The sequence below is a fragment of the Tremella mesenterica genome, assembly GCF_000271645.1.
Source record: "Tremella mesenterica DSM 1558 unplaced genomic scaffold TREMEscaffold_15, whole genome shotgun sequence".
NCBI classification, from domain to species: domain Eukaryota; kingdom Fungi; phylum Basidiomycota; class Tremellomycetes; order Tremellales; family Tremellaceae; genus Tremella; species Tremella mesenterica.
Genome location: NW_006711239.1, coordinates 535,425 through 556,546, shown reverse-complemented (window position 1 = coordinate 556,546; position 21,122 = coordinate 535,425). Strand labels below are relative to the sequence as shown.

Sequence of the window (21,122 nt, the reverse complement as noted above, 5' to 3'; positions counted from 1 at the left end):
GAACCCTGAAATCACCACACACCACTACTTCGACTCGTCTATCCTTCTCTTTCTTTTACTATATACATCACTCTCACTCAAGCATCCTCCTTCTCATCTACATCGTGACATTCTCATACTCTATCCACTTTGAATCACGTCAGCCTTTAAAGAGTTGAAACAAAGAAAGGCGTGACTCCGACAAGCGACGGTGTCCGGTCAAAGGAGAGAGTCATCGGAGGGGAGGAGGCAGGTTAGAGGTGTGAACTCCACAAGGTCCTCTGTCTCAAAACACAGTCAAGGAACCGGGTGGTGTGTGTTTATCAAGGTTGATAGTGACTTCTATGGCCAAGAGTACTTTGAGTCTTCACGTGGACTAAAGTTTGTTTTAGCATGCAGCGTGCTGTGACTATGGGACCTTATCTAGTAGGGTTGAGGATGTTTCCGAATGCAATCAACAAGGGTTGAGAGGTGTAGAACTCTTTAACCACTTAGTGATTCACAATATTAGACCGGGGTTAAAATGATAGGCTAGTTGTAATCGAACGATATAGTAATGCATAAAGATATGAACAAACGAACAGGAGAAAAGTTTCAACGTGTGTAGCTTATCTGATCCCTCCAACACTCCCACCAAGCAAACACTGTTGAAACGGTAGGATGGTATTCCGTGCGCATGACTATTCCAAATCCATTGTTGTGTGGCTTTCAGTTTCACTGTCATTTCCCGCTTCGCTCTCATTTCCCGCTTCACTCTCATTTCCCGCTTCACTCTCCTTATTACTGTCTCCCTCTTCATCACCTTTCTCAACTTCCTTTGATAAATCTAATCTGATGTGTCGTAATTTTGCAAGTTCCGTTTCCATGTTTGAAATAACTTCATCCAGTTTTTGAAGTGCTGCTGATGACGATGAGCGTTCTTGTGCATCGATGGTAGAGGGTTGAGAATTTATGTCGGAATGTGGATGGCAGTCAGAAGTGGAGAGTTGGTCCGGGTGAATTTTGATTTGAGCATCAAAGTTTTGCCTTTGATGCTTGGAGTCAATGGAGCAGGGGTGCTTGTTTAGGGTGCATGTGCTACATTTGGACAATTTGGTCGCACGAGGATGTGAGAGGGGAAGGATTATACAGCCTTTCTTTGAATCACGGCAAGTTTGGCAGCCAGGGAAGGAGATTTGACCGTTTTCTTGAATGAATTCGGCTCGGTCGATTTGAGCTTGAGCTGTAGCTGAAGGCAGGTTGTTGAATGAGTGGTGACAATCTACGGTGTTCTTCATATATGGAAAAATGGGATCTCGCTTGTTGCTTCCAAAATCTTCTGCTGGGCCGGAAGGGTTAAGTCGACCAGAAGTGTTTAGCTGATCGAAAGTGTTTAGTCGACCGGAAGTGTTTAGTTGACCGGAAGTGTCAATCTGGCCGGATGCGGCAGAGTCACCAAAGCGGGTGTAATCAAGAGGCTCATCCGGTAGTGTAATGATTACACAAGCACTCTCACTGCTAGCAGGAAATAGCAATAGACCGAGCATCTCTGTGAACCGAGCGAACAGAGTTGGTGATAGGGGTTTTGTGAGTCCATCAGCAAGCATTGCAGCAGTTTTGACATATTCAATGTTGATGATCGATCGTTCAACGAGTTCACGAAGATAATGAAACCGAATATCGATCTGTTTTGCTCGAGAGTGACCAATTGGATTTCGAGCGATGGCGATCAATGCTTGATTATCCCCATAGAGCTTGATTGCCTTTTTGGGAGCAAATCCGAGTTCTGACAAGAGCGATCGAAGCCACATTGCTTCTCGAGCAGCTTGAGCGAGTCCCACATATTCAGCATCTCCTGTGGCAAGAGCAACAGACGGCTGAAGCTTTGACTGCCAACTAATGGTCCCACCCCAGAGTCGAAACACATAACCACTTGTACATCGACGTCGCTTGGTATTGCTCGTGGCAAAATCTGCATCACTGAATCCATCCAGTTCGCTCCCACCGTTTGCATATCGTATACCGACCGTTCGGGTTTGTTTGAGATATTGTAAGACAGAGAGGACTGCTTCCCAATGAGTGATAGAGGGGTCACTTGAGAACCGACCAAGCAAACCAACCACATAGGCGAGGTCCGGTCGAGTTCCAAGCATTGCCTACATGAGCAAACCGATAGCTGTCAGGTATCGAGCTTGATCGGTCAGGGTTTCTTCAGGCAGACGAGCATGTAAGATTGTCTTTTCCTTCATGGGTGTCTCTTTTGGTTTGCACTCTTGCATGTCAAAGCGTGTGAGGATGGTATCAATGTATTGAGTCTGACATAGATCGAGCTCGCGCTTCGATCGATCGCGCTTGACTTGTAAACCAAGGATAAAGTGCAGCTCGCCAAGATCTTTCATGTCATATCGCTTTGACATTTCATTCTTGAAGGTCTCAAGTGTGCTCAAGCGAGATGCGGCGATGGTGAGATCATCCACATACACTCCAACAATGGTCAGATCATCAAACTGACCTCGAACATAAATTGAGTGATCAGACATTGTTCGAGTGAATCCGAGTGAGCGAAGTGTCGAATCAAGTTCGCGGTACCAGGCTCGAGGTGCTTGCTTAAGCCCATAGAGTGATTTGTCCAGTTTCCAGACCATCTTCTCATCTCGAGCGAACCCTTCTGGTTGTTCCATGTAGACTACTTCATCGAGCGAACCATAGAGGAAGGCAGTTTTTACATCCATCTGATGAAGTTCGAGATCGTGCATGGCAGCAAGTGCAAGGATTGTTCGAATGGATTGAAACTTGGCAACAGGGGCAAATGTCTCATCATAATCAATCCCAGGTTGTTGAGTGAAACCTCGAGCGACTAATCGAGCCTTGAACCGATCGATGTTACCATTGGCAAATCTCTTGACCCTAAAAACCCATTTGCAGGTTACAATCCTGCCTCGAGCAATCGATCGAGGTACTAGATGATAGACCTTTGCCTTTTGAAGAGAATTCATTTCGTCCTGAGCAGCTAATTTCCATTGCTTTGAATCGAGCGATTGGATTACTTCTTCCCATGAACGAGGCTCATCGACCGAGATGCGTGCCGCAAAGGCAGCGAGCGAGTATGGAGAGAGGGGATTTGGCCATTGAGGGAGTCGAGCATCTGAAGGAGAAAAATCATGGTCACCCGGTCGACCGAGGAAATCGTCTAGCTCGATCTCGTAGTCTGGGTACTGGGAGACAAGACCAAATGTTCGACCTGAGCGAGTTCGCATTTGTTCAGGTTGACAATCTTCCAGTTCGGGTGAGGGAGCATGCTCTCGAGCAAAACGGGGGTCTTCCTCATATTGCCAACCCGGGAATCGAGCCACTGCATTCGTTTGATTTTGCCCTTCATCTCCCACCAATTCCTCTGTTCCTGCCCTCTCTCCATCTCCCACCTGTCCTTCTGCTCCCACCACTTCTTCATCTCCCACCACTTCGAACGCATCAAACGAACTCGAGATGCTCGAAGTACTTGTTTGAGAGATGGGTGCAGGTTCCATTGATCTTGTTTTAGCACCAAGCTGTGTGTCAAGTAGAAAGAGCTTGTTCGACTCAGCGAGCAAAGGAGATGAGCGAAGCATTCTCTGTGGTGAAATAGATTCATCAAAGATGACATCGCGCGAGATGATCACCTTTCGAGCGAGTGGATCCCAGAGTCGGTACGCCTTCTGAGTAAGAGCATATCCAAGGAGACAGCACAAGGTTGCACGAGGTTGAAGTTTACTATCTCGAGCGCCTTTCCGAACGAGCGCCCAAGCCGCACATCCAACAACTCTGAGTTTGGATAAGTTAGGCTTGATATGAGCAAACATCTCGAGTGGGGTCTTATTTTTGATCGAGCGAGATGGTGATCGATTCTTGAGATACACAACAGTTGCCATGATCTCTGCCCATAGAGTGACAGGAAGTTTCTCTGAGTGGAGGAGTGCAATTGTTCGTTCGACAATAGTTCGATTTGCTCGCTCTGCTACTCCATTTTGCTGAGAAGTGTAGGCAGCTGAGGTTTGGTGCTCTACCCCGAGCGATGTAAGATAGCTTTCAAACTCCTTGCTTGTGAATTCTCCTCCATTGTCTGAACGAAGACATTTGAGTTTCCGCTCACTAACTCGTTCGACTCAAGCAAGCCACTCTTTGAATCGACCGAATGCATCTGACTTTTGAGCAAGAAAGAACGACCACGTATATCTCGAATGATCATCCACCAGTACCATCATATACTGTGCTCCTCCATCCGAGCCAACTCCCATTGGTCCGCAGAGATCGGTGTGAACGAGGTCTAGGATGACTTCAGCTCGTGATTCACTTGGTGGAAAGGAGGGCGCACAATCTTTCCCATGACACAACCTTCACACACATCTTTAGAAGGTGTCGAGCGAGCGAGTGAGGTTCCGTTGCTCATTCAACCGAAGAGTGATTTCATGGCACTAGAGGATAGATGACCAAGGCGTCGGTGCCAGATGTCCCAGGTCGTTCGAGTATTACTGGCTTTGATGTTGTTGGTTGCCAATGCAAGAGTAGTGGGTTCGAACGAGGTGGGTAAGATCCGAGCCATGTCCTTCAGATCGGTCGTTCGATCAGACCATTCTCCAGCTTCCACCACATACACTTTATCCATTTTGTGCGCTCGAAGTACCTCGAGCTCACCTTTCATGACAGAGCACTTCCCGCCGCCAAACACCACTGTTGCTCCGAGCGAGTCCAGTCGAGATACTGAGATGAGGTTGAATCCCAGATCAGGTACATAAAGAACTCGACTGAGTGATACTTTGTGAGCGAGATGGTTGGTCAGATTGACCGAGCCGCACGAGCTTGCTGCAAGAGTTCTCCCTCCGGCAGTTGTGATTCGAGCGATTGAATCGGTTGACTTGAGATCTTTCAACCAATTGATATCCCCACTCATATGTTCACTTGCCCCAGAGTCAAGGATCCATTGGCTCGATCCAGCAGCGAGTGAGATCGAGTTGATGTCGGTGGTGAGGAGGAGATGTTCGATATCATTGCATTCGAACGAGGTGATAGCTTGTGAGGCAATGGCAGCTATCTCTGTTTCAGTCTTTACAGGGGCAGCAACCTCCTTCGATGGACCCTTTCCTTTCTTTCCCTTCCATTTCTTGGTTCTTCCTCTGTCAAGGATACTGCCCACCCTGGGACAGAGGCCAAAGGACAAGGGGACAAGGACTAGGAGTGACAAGGAATATACTTAAGATAACAAGACTGAGTCCAACAAGGAATGGGACTGTGACCCAAGGAATGTCTCTGGCTTGTCTGACAAGACTACAGGGAACTGGAATGGACTGGACTGGACTGGAATGGAATGGATTGGACTCCAAAAGGGTGGCAATGGAAATGACTTTTGATCAAGAACTAAAGAAGACTACAAAGTACAAGATAGGGTTTATATAGACAAATCAGCCTTTTCCAAGAGGCTCGTGCAGACCTGCGGAATACGAGCGCTCTGAACCGTCCTGCACTGTCCTGCATGCATTGCCTTGCATCCCACCGATAACCACTGATATCCTACGATGCCATATCTGCGTTTACCTACGTCCTACTATGACATCCTATGGGATGCGCCGGAAGTCGCTTGACTTTGTCGAAGGTGGTCGATGAGGAACTATGAAGAACTATGCAGAACATAGAAGTGCTGCGAGAACAAGAGACTGAGAGATTATGCCTTAGCAGGCATAAGAACAGAGGAACTAGAGACAAGAGAATTACTGGGGACTTATGCCTTGCAGGCATGGAAGCTAAGCACCGACGTACTAGAATGATACTTGGAGTTTATGCCTGATAGGCATGAGAGCAGAGGTGAAATATTAAAACACGGAAGTGGAGGTTGAACTTGTTTTGCGCAACAAGGAACACGTGATGGTGTGATTCATGACATCCTCGCTCGTTCAAGGATGCAGGGACTGGGCAGTCTACCACCCAATGATCAACCGATCCACATCGAGCACAGGGATGTTCCTTACTGGGTCCCTTCCCTGCCTTCTTCAATCCAGCATAGAACACCATGAGGGAGTCTTCGCTCGAGCGAGCAGCTGAGGTTTGTCGCATGGAAAGTGAGGAAACTTGAGCTGCTAGAGCCTTGTCGTTCGTTCGGTTCCTCTGACCTGCGTTCACTCGAAGGATTTCGATCTTGATGTTTTCCACAGATGGTGTATCATCTTCCTTCCAGATGCCATCAATGAACGAACTGAAGCGATCAGAAAGACCATTGAGGAGAACATTTACACAGAGTTGATCGAGATCGTACAAAAGAACTTTGAGATCACGATATTGAGCGAGCACTTTGTTCACCCATTCCTCAACATCCTCATCCTCTGAACACCGGTTCTCCACAAATTTCTTCCCAAGAGCAAACAAATATTGAGCACCAGTAGTTCCATAGGTCTTCTTGAGCGAATCATAGATTGTTCGAGCTCGATAAGCAGGGGAAATGGTGGTGGAAACCGGTCGATCGGTCGAAGGAGGATCAATGGGTGACAAAAGGTGAAGATGAGCAGAGAGGATATCCTCAGAAGTGGAGTGGAGGATGGCGGCAGCAACCTGTTCATCTCGTTCGTTCCAGGCTTCGAGCGAAAGGGATGATCCAGTGGAGGGGATTGTAGGGATTGTAGTGGTAGCAGTTGGTGCAATGGTGGTGGGGAGAACGAACGAGCGAGTTCGAGTCATGAAGAGGACAACTGTTAACCTCTGATGCCATACCAGGTAGTTCTCTTTCCCAGTGAGCTTGGGCACAGTGTCGAACGATTTGGAGAGATCATTGGACGACATGATGGGGGTGATGATGCTGATATCGAGCGAGATGAGGACAGGACAGGACGAGTCCGATCTAGTCGATGTCGGTCAAGTTCTCTATGTATGTGGTGGTCAGCCGTTCGAACAAGCAAGAAGACAATGACGTTCAAGTGAAGCGACTGTTGGTATAAGAACCTAAGGCTCGTCGCACTCCCACTCACACAAAAGGCTAGTCTTCCTGACTTCCCTATCTATACTCCAGCAGTGACGAGACGAGCGAGGAGGCCGGTCGGTCGGGCTGGTCGAGTGAACAAGTGAACGAGCGATGGGTAGGTTATGCTTGCTGAATTCGCTTAGTCGGTTAAAGCACGGGTCTCATAATCAGTTGTAATCGAACGATATAGTAATGCATAAAGATATGAACGAACGAACAGGAGAAAAGTTTCAACGTGTGTAGCTTATCTGATCCCTCCAACAAGGCTAACGGCAAGTGAGGTGGAGATGAGCTATGCCATCGGCAATGTTCTCAGCAATTACCTTTTCTCCCTCTGTCGGGTCTATCACTGCAACTTGAAAGTGTACTACTATCAAACTCAAATTCATATTAACATGCATCAGATACAGACTCACAAATGAGACTCAGCCATCACAGCAAGTACAGTGAGTACGTGTTTCTTCAAGTGCAGGTGTGTTTATACAAATCCTGCTCCATTAAGACGCCGGTGGTCAAAATCAGTGCTCTGACTCTTCCACTGCACTATCCTTCAATTAGACAGACTTGTCACACTTTTTTTCAAGTCCTTTGCTAACACACAGGCGACAAGCCAAGCTCCCATCCTTTGCAAGCTCACACTTGGCTTTTAAAGACCTGCAGCTTTGGCAGCTTGATCTCTTCCCCGATGTCAAACTCAGGGACAACTTGTATGCAGCTTTTGCAACATCCTTGTATACTTCACTCATTATAATACTCTTGTCACATTGGGTTCCAAGCCCTCGTTGAACACACCTCAAACAAGCAGAATCACCCTCGGGTGAAGGTTCACACTTTTGTTTAGAATCTCTGCACGTCTGACAGCTTGTTCTAACGAAACCGTGCTTTCCTGATTCCTTCAATGAGTGCCTGAATGGATCTTGGTTTCTAGATTCACCCTCCAAACTTGAAGGGTGTTTCTCTTCTGGAATAGCATCCTGGGAGGCAAATGGAAAGGCTAATGGAAAGAGACAGAAGTAGTCGGTTCCTGCACGCCGAGTACACGGTCCACATTTGGATATCTGAAATTGTATGTAACCATCGTTTACACTTAATCTTGCTGTTCCGTTTTCACTGTCATTCACTGAACCAGACCGGCAGGCTATCCCGAACTGTTGACAAGTGAGACACTCAACAGATGGAATATGCTCCGACTCAGGAGTCACATCAAAGACTGCACCACCTTGACTCATCCTCCTCATTGATGTTTGCTGGACCTCTAAGTTTGCAAAATGAGACTGCGGTATATCAGCATTCAGGATTGGGATAAGCCCGTAGACGGAAGCTACCGAATCCCATTTGAAAATCCGTCCGGTTGAAGAGGTCAGATACTCGGGAAGTTGAACTTCAGAGCCCTCTCCCCAATACCCATTGAAGACATGGCAAAACACTCTCTGATAACTGTTTGCTTGTGGGTCCCAGCTAGGTGTCTGCCCATCCCCACTGATCTCCTGCCCCAAAAAGGGTTTGTAGACTCTAGGGAGACTCTGTTCAGTCTGGAGATAACATCCATCATACTTCCCAACAACATATGCGTGGTCGGGAAACGGGACTTCCGGATTGGGTTCTTGAAACGTCTGGGACATGATGTGGGTGGAATTGATGTCAGAAGCAGTTAGGATCAGTGAGAATAATGAGAGCTACTTATCCAGGACTGTGCATTTCCCTGATTGGCCAACACAGCTTTGGACCACAATGGATTGACGGATTTCGTAGTCCGCCTTCACCCGTCTACGCGGTTTCGTCGAGGTTGAGGTTGACCGCCGTGCCGCCTTCCTACCACTACCTCTACTCCCTGTGGTCAACTCAACAATGGAGGGACATACGTGAAAAAACCAGGTCAAGTGGTGAGAAAAGTGTGTTGAGGCTCTCATCATGGAAGGGGGAGAGGGGGAGAGGGGAAAGGGAAGGGGAGAAGGGGGGAAGGGAGAGATTGATGGGAAATTTCCCCCTTATGAGCTACATCAAAACAACAAGCCAGCATCTACCGTTATTACCATTATCTTTCCTCCCCTCTAGAGATACTGTACTCTGAGACGTGTATAGCCCAGGCGAGTCTCAAGAGGGTAGGCGAGTCTCCGGTCCAAAGGATGGTGTATCTGTACCGTGCGCCAAGTGAGCATAATCCACCACATTGCACCAGGTGCCACATGCCACACAGCGGCCACGTGGGGAAGGAGTGGAGGAGATCCAAGCGGCGTGTAGGGATAATCCCCCCACCTCTTGAATTATTTCCCCCGCATTTTTGCAATTCATCCGAAAAACCCCCCACTCAACCGGTTATTCACCCCACTCCTTCCACATTACCATCTTGGAAGCAGAAAAACCCCTCACTTGTTATTATAACCTCCTACCAAGGCTTGCTGCATATCTTCTAACCCCCAGGGGTTTACACTGTCCATAAATGTGCGAATTCGCAGCATTCGCGAAGGGGTTGTCTCTTCACAGTTGAATTCACATGTCATTCGCAGATCCATTCGCACGGACCCCGGGGATCAATCAACTGTCTTTTATTGGGCGTACTCATACTTTGAGCGCCTGGTAAACACTGGAGTATGCATATCTACACTTTCTGCATCTCCTCAGCTACGTTTTGCTCAGCATAACTCTTCATAACACTCATTCACACCTCATATCTAATTCGCAGCTCATATCTGATGACCCCACGGTCTTTAGCGCACCAACTTGTACTGAACGCTTCAGTTAAGCGAACACCTGGTCGACCAGCTCGAAAATACAAAGATCAGTCCCCAGGAACTCCCACAAAAGTTTCCAAGCGTCAGCTTAGTCAGGATGTTAGTCTAGGTAGGGGTAAACCTTTAGAAAAGAGAGACAACAGTGAGTTTATGAAATTCATTCGCGAATTATGTTATGCTGAGCCTGTACAGTAAAAGACCTTTTCACAGCTCAAGATACCTGTGATGTCCTGGACGCCTTTGAGGACTTCCCTTTTCACGGCTCTGAGGCTCATCAGCTTGAGCAGAAACAGCTGAAAAAACAACAAGCAATTGACAACGATTACATTGACAATGGTGGTGATATCCTTGAACAATTTCAGGACTTTGAATTCACCTTTGACCGACTGGACATGGAAGCAGATGTAGAAGAGGAGAAAGAGCAAGATAGACTGCTAGAAAAGGCCAAAGACGAAGAGCAAGAGGAACAGGGAGTAGCAACGGGGGCATGTTATGCGAATAACACTGCGAATCAGGGTAAGAGCTCTCTTTACAAGTTCAGGTGTCCAGATGCTGAGTCCCTTTAGTCTCTCCTTACCCTGCAAGGCCCCAGTCAATCCCCAATCATCCTGTTAGCAACATTCACACATCTCATATTCCCCATTCGCACTCGAGGAAGCGAAAATATGACTCTGATGGTGAGACCTTCTTCAATCACAGTATTCTGTTAACCTTTCGCAGTTGTGACACCCAATACCCGTGACCCAGACACTGAAACCGACACAACCACAACATATCTGCCCCCCTCTACATCAACGTCACACTTCTCAGGTTATGTGACAAGCATGTCCACCCTTTCGCATCCTCCAAGCACGCAAAAGGTTAATTATACCTCAATTCGCGAGCAAGCTTTAAGGAATCGAGCTATCATTGAGATCGAAAGTACTCAGATTCCGATATCAATCCAGGAGCAGCAGCCATCCACTTTCAACACTGTACGCACAAAAGCAAGCCTTGGTCCTGGCATCACTGCAGTGAAGAACTTCTGTGTGCTTTCTGCGAATGATATTGGTCAGGATGAGCGTTACGAGGAGATCGAGGTAGCTTTCCACCTTATTCCTAAGGCTTTTGACATGATGGTGAGTTATTTATCACTGTGTTAAATGATACTGACATCCGTAGACACAGGATTACCTCCTCAGATCACAGAGAGTATCAGATCATATCAAGGTGGAGTGGTTAGATCCTCCAGGGCTTCACCCAAGTGACATTCGCGGACGTCACGCAGTCTTCCATGTCTCAGATGAGGCCTTCGCAAAGGGTCCTGATAAGTTGGTTTGGCGCTCGAGATTCAATTGCAGTGGTAGCTGCCAGCAAGTTCAAGCCCTACCTACCTCACTTCCAGCACCACAACGTCCAAAGAGAAATCTACGAAAACGACAGAGGAAAGAGGAAAGGAGTGAGGGACATGAGGGGAGTGAGGAGAGTGAGGCAAGGAATAGAAATGAAGGGATAGAGGGGGATGAGTGGGCTGAGGAGGATCAGGGGAGTCTGCAGGGCAAAGAGGATCCTGTGGAGACAAAAAGAACAACAATTCGCAAACGAAAATGCCCATTGTGTGTTGAAGTGAGTTATGACTTTTGTATAAAGATGAGTTAAGCTTATTTGCAGGTGCGAATGACTCCTAGAAGCATTCGCAGAGGATATTGCACAATTATCCAGCCATTACCTTCCTACCATGGGGATCCAAAACCTCTGAGCCTTCTCAGGATATCCTACCACATGCGCAATATCCTTCATGATGCTGCGACACTGGTCGGAACGACCGAAAGCCGCCTCAAGCTTCGATGGTTCACCAGTATCTCCAAGCTCCATCCTTATGCGACTTGGTTGTCTGACAATTGTCCTCATAGGATGCCCAAAGAGAGTGACTTTGCAACCGCCATACGGACAGCATTGAGGCAAGACAGACTGGACACTCTACCATTGGCAGCTATTCAAGTCCTCCACTCAGCAAATCCATCGACATTCCTGAGGTGAGTCACATTCGCAGAGCAGACTGGCCCCAGCTGACATCCAGTTGTGAAATCCCTCACGATCTTGTCCTTGGAGGAACTGAAGAGTTTCCCACCAATGCCACTTTCCAATGTGTGATCAGCCCCAAACACGCTCTGCAAACTGCAATTCGCCATGCTCACGAAAGGGGACTAGCCATGGACTCTTCTTGGAGGAACAAAAACGCTATTCGCTGTCCAGTCACCTTCCTCACCACTGTCAATGAGCACAATCACATGGTGCCAATGGCTGTAATGCTGTCAAATCATGCAACCACCGCGTCTTACACCCATCTCCTCTCTGTCTTTTGAAAAGCTGTGGAAGAGGAAGCAAAAGCTCTTGTGAATGGTACCTCAGAGGTCATCAGCGAATTTGAAGACAAGGAGATTGTCCTCAGTAATGCCATCCTCATTACTGAGGATGGCTTCTGGCCCCTCATGGTCATGATTGATTGTGATGCCGCAGAGCGAAACGCAGCCCAGACAGTTTTCCCAGGAACTCCTGTGCGTCTCTGTCAATTTCATTTCATGCATGCAGCAAGAGAAAGGATGGACAGACGACTTGGACGAACTCAGGTTGGTCGCGAGAAGACATCTAGGTTCCTCTCAGCCCTTCGAAAGTGTCAGAGGTGTGATGTGGAAGAGGAGTGGGAGGAAGTGTATGAAGAGTTTGAGGCAGATGTACTGGAGTTGTTGGACGGAGACGAAGAACATTGGGAGACCATTCGCACATGGTTGAATACTCAATGGTTCAGCGAAAGCTGGCGCAAATGCATCATGGATTATGGTCTTCCTCGTGAACACACAAGAGATGGGCCGCTTTCTACCAACAACTTTGTTGAGGCGGCATTCAGGACTTTTGACAGAGTTTTCCTACAAGCCCGAGCCAATAAGCGAATCGATAAACTCCTTGCCGTTATTGTTAACATCTACTTTCCAATGTATCTCTATTCTCCCCCAACCTCTGGTCGATGTGATCCCGACATAACACAAGAGATCCAGAAGGGTCTTGAGATCTGGCAGCTGGGTCAGCTCAAGCATTGTGATTCGGAAGAAATACCCAGCAGCTTGGAGCCTCTTAAAGAAACCTTCACCATTGAGTCTGGCTTGCGAAAGCGAAACGCGCATTACTGTGGAATAAAGAAATCCAGTGATCGCGAATACTGCTCGTGTGGGTGGTTCCAGTCTAGAGGGAAGAGATGTCGAGGACTATGGGCTCTTCATTGTCTTACAACCTGTGGAGAGCTAGAGGCGTATGAAGGACAGACTGCAGCATATGCAACGGCTTTGCGAATGGGACCAAGGGAAGGGGTGGGGAATAAGGGAACCACTTCGGCACAAGTTGACCAGGAGGAATTGCGAAAGTGGTGGGGACACGATCCGACAGAACTTGCAGACCAACAGTGGGATACTACATCTAGACCCAGTGGCTGTCTGTTAGTCAGTATCGATTCAAAAGATCTTGATGCAGAAACACCAGCGAATGAGCAAGAAATCAATCCCCCCATAGGTCGACGACATAAAGCCATGCGTTCTGAGTCAGAAGAAGGCTGCGAGACCCCCAAGAAAAGCGAAAGTCAACCAACACAGCCCAACAAAGGTGGCCGGCCTGCTTCCAACAAGCCTCTACATCCGCACCGAAGTCAAAAGAAGAACAAGAGCAATATCCAGTTTCGTACTGAGCAGCTCCCCTTTCACGAAAGGCCAGTTGGGGCTAAGAACTACAACCAAACTTGTTCTGCTATCAGTTTGTTCCATATCATTCTGCGAATTCCATCCTTCTCAGCAGCTTTCAATGCTATCAAAGCCGAACTAAGGGTGGAAGTGTCCAGACTGGTGGTCATGCTGGAGAACTTCTTTGACTGTATCAATGTAACCAGGCGGATAGTAGATATACCCCAGATGCTCCAAATTCTCAGAGGTAAGTAGGTTTTAAAGGTGCAAAGCTACCCTTGCTGATCTTCGAGATGAAAGTCTTGTGGACCAATTTGAACAGCATGATCCTGTGGAGCTATTCCTTTACATTGCAAACAAGATTCGAGATAATGTCACCAACGATCCGGTAGAAGCTACATATGTCTTTGATGTCGATTGGCAGTATGTGTTTGCCCCCTGTGGCCATCGATTACCCGTTGCGAAAGGTGATTCCACCCATGAGCGATCCATGACAATTGTTCCAATACATCCAAGTGCCGTGCTAGGTTCCAGTTCGCACCAAACCAGTGTGGTCGACTTAATCCAGCGAAGCTTGACTAGAACATGCACATCACGACATTGCTTGGATTGTGGACGAGTTTGTGTCACTAGAAGTAAAGCTCAGATGACTCTGGACACCAACAGCAAGACATCAATCTTCATCATCAATGTGGTCTGGAACCTTGGTCCACAATCCAATGTGAATTCGGTCACACCATTTGTTCTCAGTCCTACTTTGTCTGCTTCGCAGATTTCTGCTTTCCCTTCCACAACCCCTGGCAACAGCAACATTCACTTCTCCTTGAAAGGTGTTCTATGCAGGAAAGGTGCTATTGTCACTGCAGATTCTGGCCACTATGTATCCTTGATTCAGGAGAATGGTGTCTGGTGGGAGCTGGACGACGATCGAACTTCAAGACTTGATCTACTCAGTTCTGCTTTTCAACAGACTCGATTTCCTGTTATGCTCTTCTACCAAAGACAAAGCTCAGGAGTTACCACACCGCATCCACCACGTATTGAGAAAATCAACACTGCCAGCTCCCACAAACCTCCTGAACTACCTCTGAAGCTTCTATCTTGCTGTCGATTAGCAGGTGATACACAGGAGATATGGGAGCGAATGAATAAAGTTCCATGGAGGACCCAACAGTCTGCAAAACCGGTGATATCTGCCAAACCTTACTGCGAAGTTGTCCGTCTATCACCAGAAACCATTAGTAGTATGTCGAAAGAGCTATCACAAGCAAAGCCAAAGCAAGCAAGTGTGAATGGCAAGACCAAAGTTGACAGTCAAGCAAAGCTGTCTCTCTTTGGGGATGAATCAGCTATCTCTTCGGTGGTCTTATCTCAAACGCTGGGTAGCGAACAGGCATGGTATTCGAATTTCATGATATATGATATACTTCAACTTCTCTCAAAGTTGAAACTACAAAAACGTAGTAAAGGAATTATGAAGGATGATGTTAATTTATATCAGATGTTTACATTCTTGCATCTAGATCCAGGGAAGGAGTGGACAGGTCAACGAACAGGGGGTATTCCTTGGTCCTGCTTGGGGAGGACTGGCGAATGGAGAAAGAGAGTCCTAGTTGGTGTTGTTTCGCTGGCCCCTGATACTCACTTTGGAGCGATGGTCATCTTTGGCCCTCAGAAATTGGTTCTCATGTTTGATGGTGCAGGAGGAGCTTACAATTCGCCGGCTTTTACCAAGGTGAGCATCTTTCGCAGAGAGCAATGGTTTTTTTGTGGTCTGGTCTGATTTCAGCAATGGCCAGTCCTCTTGGATGAACGACTATCCTGGGAAGTTCAGAATGGACTTGCAACAGTTCAAGAGGTCTCTGGTTGGGTAATTGCTGCAAACAACAAGGCAAGTGGCTCTCTTTGCACGGAATTTGTGACTGAGACTACCAGGAAGTTCTCCAGGCCCTTGGGTGGGCCGTTCAGGTCGATTCGCACAGCTGTGGCCCACTAGCAGCTGCAGCTGCAGGCCTTTTGCTTCAAGGAATTCCTCCTACTGCAGCTGTCTTAGGTTTGAACAGTCCTCAGCTGACTCAGGCCGAATCAATCAACTTGCGAACCTGCATTCTTCAAGTGATTCTAGCTGCAGCCTCTCAAGATGCTGTGAATCAAGATCTGATATCCATCAAAATATGGAAAGAGCTAAGTCCTCATCTGCCTTCACTTCAAGAACTGCTAGATAGGTTGTGAGGTACACTTGCAGGTTTGTCGTGGTTCCCCAGACCTGCTCCTTTGTTGTATTGAAGTGTACTATGTATTGTCTGCGAACAAGCACCTTTGCTGGCTACCCTTGGGCATTGGTGAAAATTCTTCGTTATTTGCCAGCATGTATGGGCCTATTGAGTACATAATATTTCAAGTTGAAACACTTGCCCAATCAATTTGAGCATACCTTGTCATATGACCCAATTTTATAGCATGTTATGAAAAAAGTCCAACGTGGTCACCCCAGTATGAAGCTAGAGACACATAGAACAGCCTGCTACATCTTTCAGAGTGCTCTTTAGGCATGCTCCTTCAGATCCAAAGTGATGGGCAAATCAGTGAAATTCACATAGGAAAGCTATACTCTTGCGAAGATCAACATTATTGGAAAGAAATAGTCACTGTTTGTCATGTTCCGTGACTCCTCCTGCCCACTGGGACACATCAAAAGACAAGTTCACGTCAAAAAATATGTTCTTTGGGGGTGTATCTCCACTTTTTGAAAGGTGGGCAAAGTAGCGAAATTCATGTTGGGAGTTGGTGACTCCCTGAAGTGAAGCCTCATATATTGGCAAAACCCCTGGAAGGGATCCAACCTCCCAAGTTATCATGCACATGAAATGGATCTTTTAGCCTTGTAAGATATACTTTCAGAGGTCTACTTCAATCCTGTATGCATGGGCAAAGTAGCGAAATTCAAATTGGACCATGGTGACACCCCGACTTGAACACTGACATAGTGGGTATGACGTGCGAAAGCAATAAGCCTTTTCTCCATTCTGAGCACAACTGATCATCTCATTTATTCACAATATGTACTCCTCGCACAAAAAGTACTTCCTGAAGTGTACTTTGACATCTTCATTTCAGTAGACTTACTTTCACTGAGCCACATTTCATGTTGCATCTCTGAATTGATATACGGACCAACCAATAACATGTATTCTCTATTGATCTTAGTGCTGTCTCTCACTTGCTTTGCTTTCAGAGTTATCATTCATTGAATCTATCCTGAGTTCAGTACAAAAGTCAGGAGTCAACTATTTACAGAGTGTGTATACTTTACACACTCTTTCACACGTGTTTGCAAACAAAAAAAGGTGTTTTCGCAGAGCTATGATTGCATTTCGCAGAGCCATGAATCAATCTCACATTTCCACATTGGTGTACAGAACACATTAAGTGACAATGGTTGACAATATACTTACACAGCTTCCCCTGCTTCCTCGATACTCACAGCTTCTGGACCCTCCTCTATCCTTGTCACAGCTTCACCAACAGATGTCACTCCCCCGGTAGCAGGCACAAACTCACTTTCGCATTCGCGAGATTCAATGTTTTCCTCCACACCTTTGTCTGGAGCAGAGGATCTCTCTCGTTGTTCTTGAGAGCCAACAGGTTCAATCTTGATCCGTTGAGTGTCTTGATACTCTCCACCTTCCTGGTCATTGGGTGATGTGGACCTTACCTCTGTTACTTCTGTAAACTCCACCTTTCCCTCTTCGCCCAATTCAGCCACCACGTCTGGTAGACCCGCCTCTGCTCTCATTCTTGCAAGTTCTTGGATATAAGCGGCAGCCAATATGGATTGGTCTCTGTATCTGGCTTGAGTTTCCATTCTTTCAATTTGAGCTTTCCCCAGCTCTTCACTTAATCCACGAATTGTTTCCTCACATTTCTCATGCTTCTTGTGAATCTCATCTCTCTCTTTGACCAGCTGATTCTTGTCCTCAATAGCCTGCTGCACCACACCAGCTGCCTCCAGCAGGTTCTCACTGGTATTCTCAAGTTTGAACTCTAGCGTCCTGAATTTCTCATCTTTCTCAGTCACTTCCTTCACCATATCCTCCTTATCTTTGACAGCCGCAGACCAGCGATCACTGAGCACACTAACTTGACCACTTAAAGAGCTGATCTGTGCATTCTGCCAAGCAATCTGAGCACCCAAGTCGTTCTTGATATCTTCAATAGCTTTTTCACGATTTTCATTGATTTTGACTTGAGAAGTATATAGCTCTTCCATGGAGATAAGATGCTGTTTAACTGTTGCAAGCTCAGATCTTAGACCATCCTCTGAAGCAATTGCAGCATTGTAGCGATCTTGTAAGGCTAGAACACCTTGAGTTGCTGTGGTCACCCCCTGAGTCAAACGTCTACGATGAATGCTTGTGGATTGTTGAAAGTATTGGAACATTCGCGAGATATCGGACATGGCTGTCTGTGCGAAGGCATTTTCATGTACAGCCTCAGTCTCATGGAAGTGATTCACCAAGTCGAAGCAAGTAGCTACCTCATCAAGATTGGTTGGTGGACGAAGAATGAATGGAGTTTTGCCTTGCGGAGTAGTCAGCGATGGAGCAAATGGTTTCTCGTAAAGTGGACCAAGAGAGGGTGAGGAAGATCGAGTTGGCGTGGCAGGGAGATTCACCGTGGGGGCAGGTTGAGAGAAGGAAGAACCAGGTTGAGAGGACGAAGCACCAGGTTGTTTGGATTGTGGTAGCTTGTTCGCAGGAACCACTACACTTGAGGCCAGAGGAGCAGTATCAACGGTTGGTCTTGCATCAGATGTCGAAGATTTGCCTTTGTTCATGTTAATTTTCTTCAACCAAGCTTCAGGGTCAACCCTCGAGGTTCTCTGAGAGGGACCAATAGCATGTGAAGAGGAACCAGGCTGAGAGGAAGGACCTGCAAGCGAAACCAACCCTTGAGCCACTTGTTGAGGGTTTTTGCGAACCACAGGAGCTGTAGCTACTTCCTGTGAATGCTTGGCAGGAGATTGCATGCCTTTGATTCCCCAGTTCCCAGCTTCCAAACGTGGTACCTTGACTGGAGACTGATCAGGCTCATTGGCTTTACGTTTGAGTCCAGCAGAAACAGTGGAAGGTGACTTGACTGCATTGTCTGAAGCAATCTGAGCTGTAGAATGGAATAATGGAACGTTTTGTTGTTGGCGAACAGAAGGAAGATTCATACTGGTTCGCGAAGGGGTAGGAGTGACCATGGGAGATGAATGAGTTGCTTGCGAAGGAGTGGATAATGGCACAGGGGGTTGATTTGTAGTTGATTGTGGTGCCGGGAGAGCTGGGTTGGGTTGCAAAAAGGCAGCTGGAGGAAAAGGAGATGGTTGGATTGCTGCAGGTAAGGTTTGAGGAGGGGGAGGAACACTGTGAGAGAGCGAAAGAAGGGTGCTGGCTACTTCTCGAGACTTTCCTTGCGAAGACTCTTGCGAATTGCCTTGAGAATTGCCTTCATTGTTCCCTTGCAGATTCACTTGCCTATCCTCTTGCGAATGGCTTTGAGATTTTGAGGGACTCATTGTGATCGAGGGGAAAGAGGCAAACAATGGCTGGGAAGAGTTTTCAGAGGAAAGGGATTCATGTTGAGCTTTGCCTTGGCCAGTATTTGCGGCTCGCTCTTGGCTTTCATCGATGGTCTCGTCATCTTCAGCATCTGTCAGCTCGGATTCTCCTTCAACGAAGAAACCCTCACTATTTCTCAGAGGCAATGGAGTGTCCCCCCGAGGTGTTCTCCTCTTCTCAACTTCTTGTTGGGTCTTCCATGTTGGAGTTGATCTTGGAGGCTTTGATCCACCAGCTTGGTTTGACGCTCGAGTGTTGTGAACTGGAGTTTTGACCGTTTTGTTGGTTGAAGAATGGTCTTTCGCAACCTCCTTGCCTTTCTTTCTCTTCTCCTGAGGTAATGGAGTCAAGTCCGATGTATTCCCACTCTCCATCACATCATTCACGTTTGTCTCCTCATTCTCCTTCTCTCCCTCGCTCCCCAACTCACTCTTCTGACCGGGTACCATCTTTCCTCTGACTGTGCAGTTCGTGAGATGTGTATCTGAATAGCACACAGAGCAGCTGAGAAACTTTCCTTCTTCCCAGCGGTCAACAATGGTGGTGATAAGTCCATCCCCTATGTTCTTGCAACGGATATTAGGATGTCTGTAATCAGCTAGGGATCCTCTCAATTGAGAAGTGGGATTTTTAGAGAGGCAAACTGCAAAAGGGGAATTTCAACAGAGAATGCTGCGAATGGGAACCTTCAAAAGCGGAATTGAAAGGACAGCCTGCGAAACTAGCACTCACTTGTAGTAGAAGGCTGCCAAAACCTTATCTCTATGACAATGGTGCGTCTTTCCGTCTTTAAAGCATAATGGGCCTCTACTCCCCATAATCCTGACACCTGCTGCTTGCACTTCTTCCCCATACACCTCCACAAAGCCAACTTTTCCAGCTTCATTGGGCAAAGCAGAAGACTGAGCATGCCACCACGGTTGTAAAGGACCGCCTAGTGTCTTCTCCTGTTCGCGAATAGCTTCTTCTGACTTCCACACAGGATGGTTGGGGCGAATATTCTCATGAAAGAATATATGAGCAGGCGTAAGTTCGACATTATCTGGAGGATGAGTAGCTGCTGTTTGCAAAACCCAATCGTCTTCGGTGCTGGGCCCAGCAGTGTTTCTAGCAGCTTTTGTTCGGGCGGCTACCTTCAATTTCGCATTTGCTTTGGTCTTGGTGGCTTTGGGAGGCATTATTGGCAGATGGTATATGCGAATAGTGAGAAGAATGAGGGAGAGGCAGCTGACAAGGTGATGTGAGGAGTAGGAAGTGATTTAAGAAGTAGTTTGAAGGATATTGGAAGAGGTTTGGGCGTAAAATTGACTGGTTTGTTGGTGTAGTGTGGAAACGAATTGACTTGCGAAAGATGTTGTTACTGAGTGTGAATGCTTTAGATCAGAGCTGAGGAGTGGATGTGTGTGTGTCTGTGAAGTAGAAATAGAGAAGTAGTTGAACAATGAAGAAGACAAGTGAAAAAACGCAGTGTTGACAACACAAAGGTAGAAGTTCATTCAACTTCTCTCTGTTACCCTGTCAGGCTCGCTTCGCGAGCTGTAAATTGATGCATACACATCAAGATGAAGAGCTGAACCTATCAGAGGTTATCAAATAGTGCATTCAGATGCTGGGGATAAGTTAACACATAGTAGACGGGTAGTCAGAGTGAGTTTACTCACTTTCGCAGGTTGATACTGTGAATTTGCGAATTGATGACTTTTGGTGCTTTCGCATGCGAATTACAACGCGAATTTGCCAGCAGGATGTCTAGTAGGTACTATGGGACATGCATGATTGGAAAGAAGCAGAGAAAAGAGCATATTGAAAGAGTGCATGCTATAGTCTATGGAGTGAGGTGAATAACAGGTTGGGTGAGGGGTTTTTCGGATGAATTGCAAAAATGGGGGGGAAATAATTCAAGGGGTGGGGGGATTATCCCGTTTTGCATCCAAGCGACGCAACATCTCTCCCCCCCCTCAGTTTAACTCACTAGTCTCACATCTCTGTCATGTCATAACAATGTCCATCAATAGACGTTTTCTCGCAGCTGCTCTGTTAGGTGAGTTGAGCTACTTCAGTTCATCAACCCTATATATCTGAATAATTTCGAGGCGTAGTGCAAGTGTCGTGATTGACGGAACAGAGTACGACCATC

General features: G+C 46.9%; 4 protein-coding genes across 4 annotated transcripts in view; 2 read left to right on the top strand and 2 right to left on the bottom strand.

Annotated features, from left to right (window-relative positions):
* Positions 1-7,586: 7,586 nt before the first annotated feature.
* TREMEDRAFT_65686 (uncharacterized protein) lies at positions 7,587-8,562 on the bottom strand (the record flags this gene model as incomplete). Its single annotated transcript, XM_007007769.1, has 2 exons — positions 7,587-7,617; positions 7,733-8,562. 2 exons carry the CDS (start codon positions 8,560-8,562, stop codon positions 7,587-7,589), a joined length of 861 nt encoding a protein of 286 aa, XP_007007831.1.
* Positions 8,563-9,633: 1,071 nt separating this feature from the next.
* On the top strand, positions 9,634-15,611 carry TREMEDRAFT_65685 (uncharacterized protein; the record flags this gene model as incomplete). Its single annotated transcript, XM_007007768.1, has 11 exons — positions 9,634-9,814; positions 9,865-10,188; positions 10,483-10,790; positions 10,834-11,277; positions 11,323-11,687; positions 11,732-11,957; positions 12,033-12,209; positions 12,282-13,626; positions 13,673-15,114; positions 15,169-15,249; positions 15,315-15,611. The coding sequence occupies 11 exons, from the start codon at positions 9,634-9,636 to the stop codon at positions 15,609-15,611; spliced, it is 5,190 nt and encodes a 1,729-aa protein (XP_007007830.1).
* A 673-nt stretch (positions 15,612-16,284) lies between these two features.
* TREMEDRAFT_65684 (uncharacterized protein) lies at positions 16,285-20,163 on the bottom strand (the record flags this gene model as incomplete). Its single annotated transcript, XM_007007767.1, has 5 exons — positions 16,285-16,415; positions 16,506-16,573; positions 16,835-16,913; positions 16,941-19,573; positions 19,718-20,163. 5 exons carry the CDS (start codon positions 20,161-20,163, stop codon positions 16,285-16,287), a joined length of 3,357 nt encoding a protein of 1,118 aa, XP_007007829.1.
* Positions 20,164-20,986: 823 nt separating this feature from the next.
* Positions 20,987-21,122, top strand: part of TREMEDRAFT_65683 (uncharacterized protein) — a gene marked incomplete at both ends in the record, with an annotated part of 5,654 nt that continues 5,518 nt past the window's right edge. Inside the window, one exon of the mRNA XM_007007766.1 lies at positions 20,987-21,026. Within this exon, the coding sequence (XP_007007828.1) occupies positions 20,987-21,026 (40 nt within the window). The remainder of the gene's footprint in view (positions 21,027-21,122) is intronic.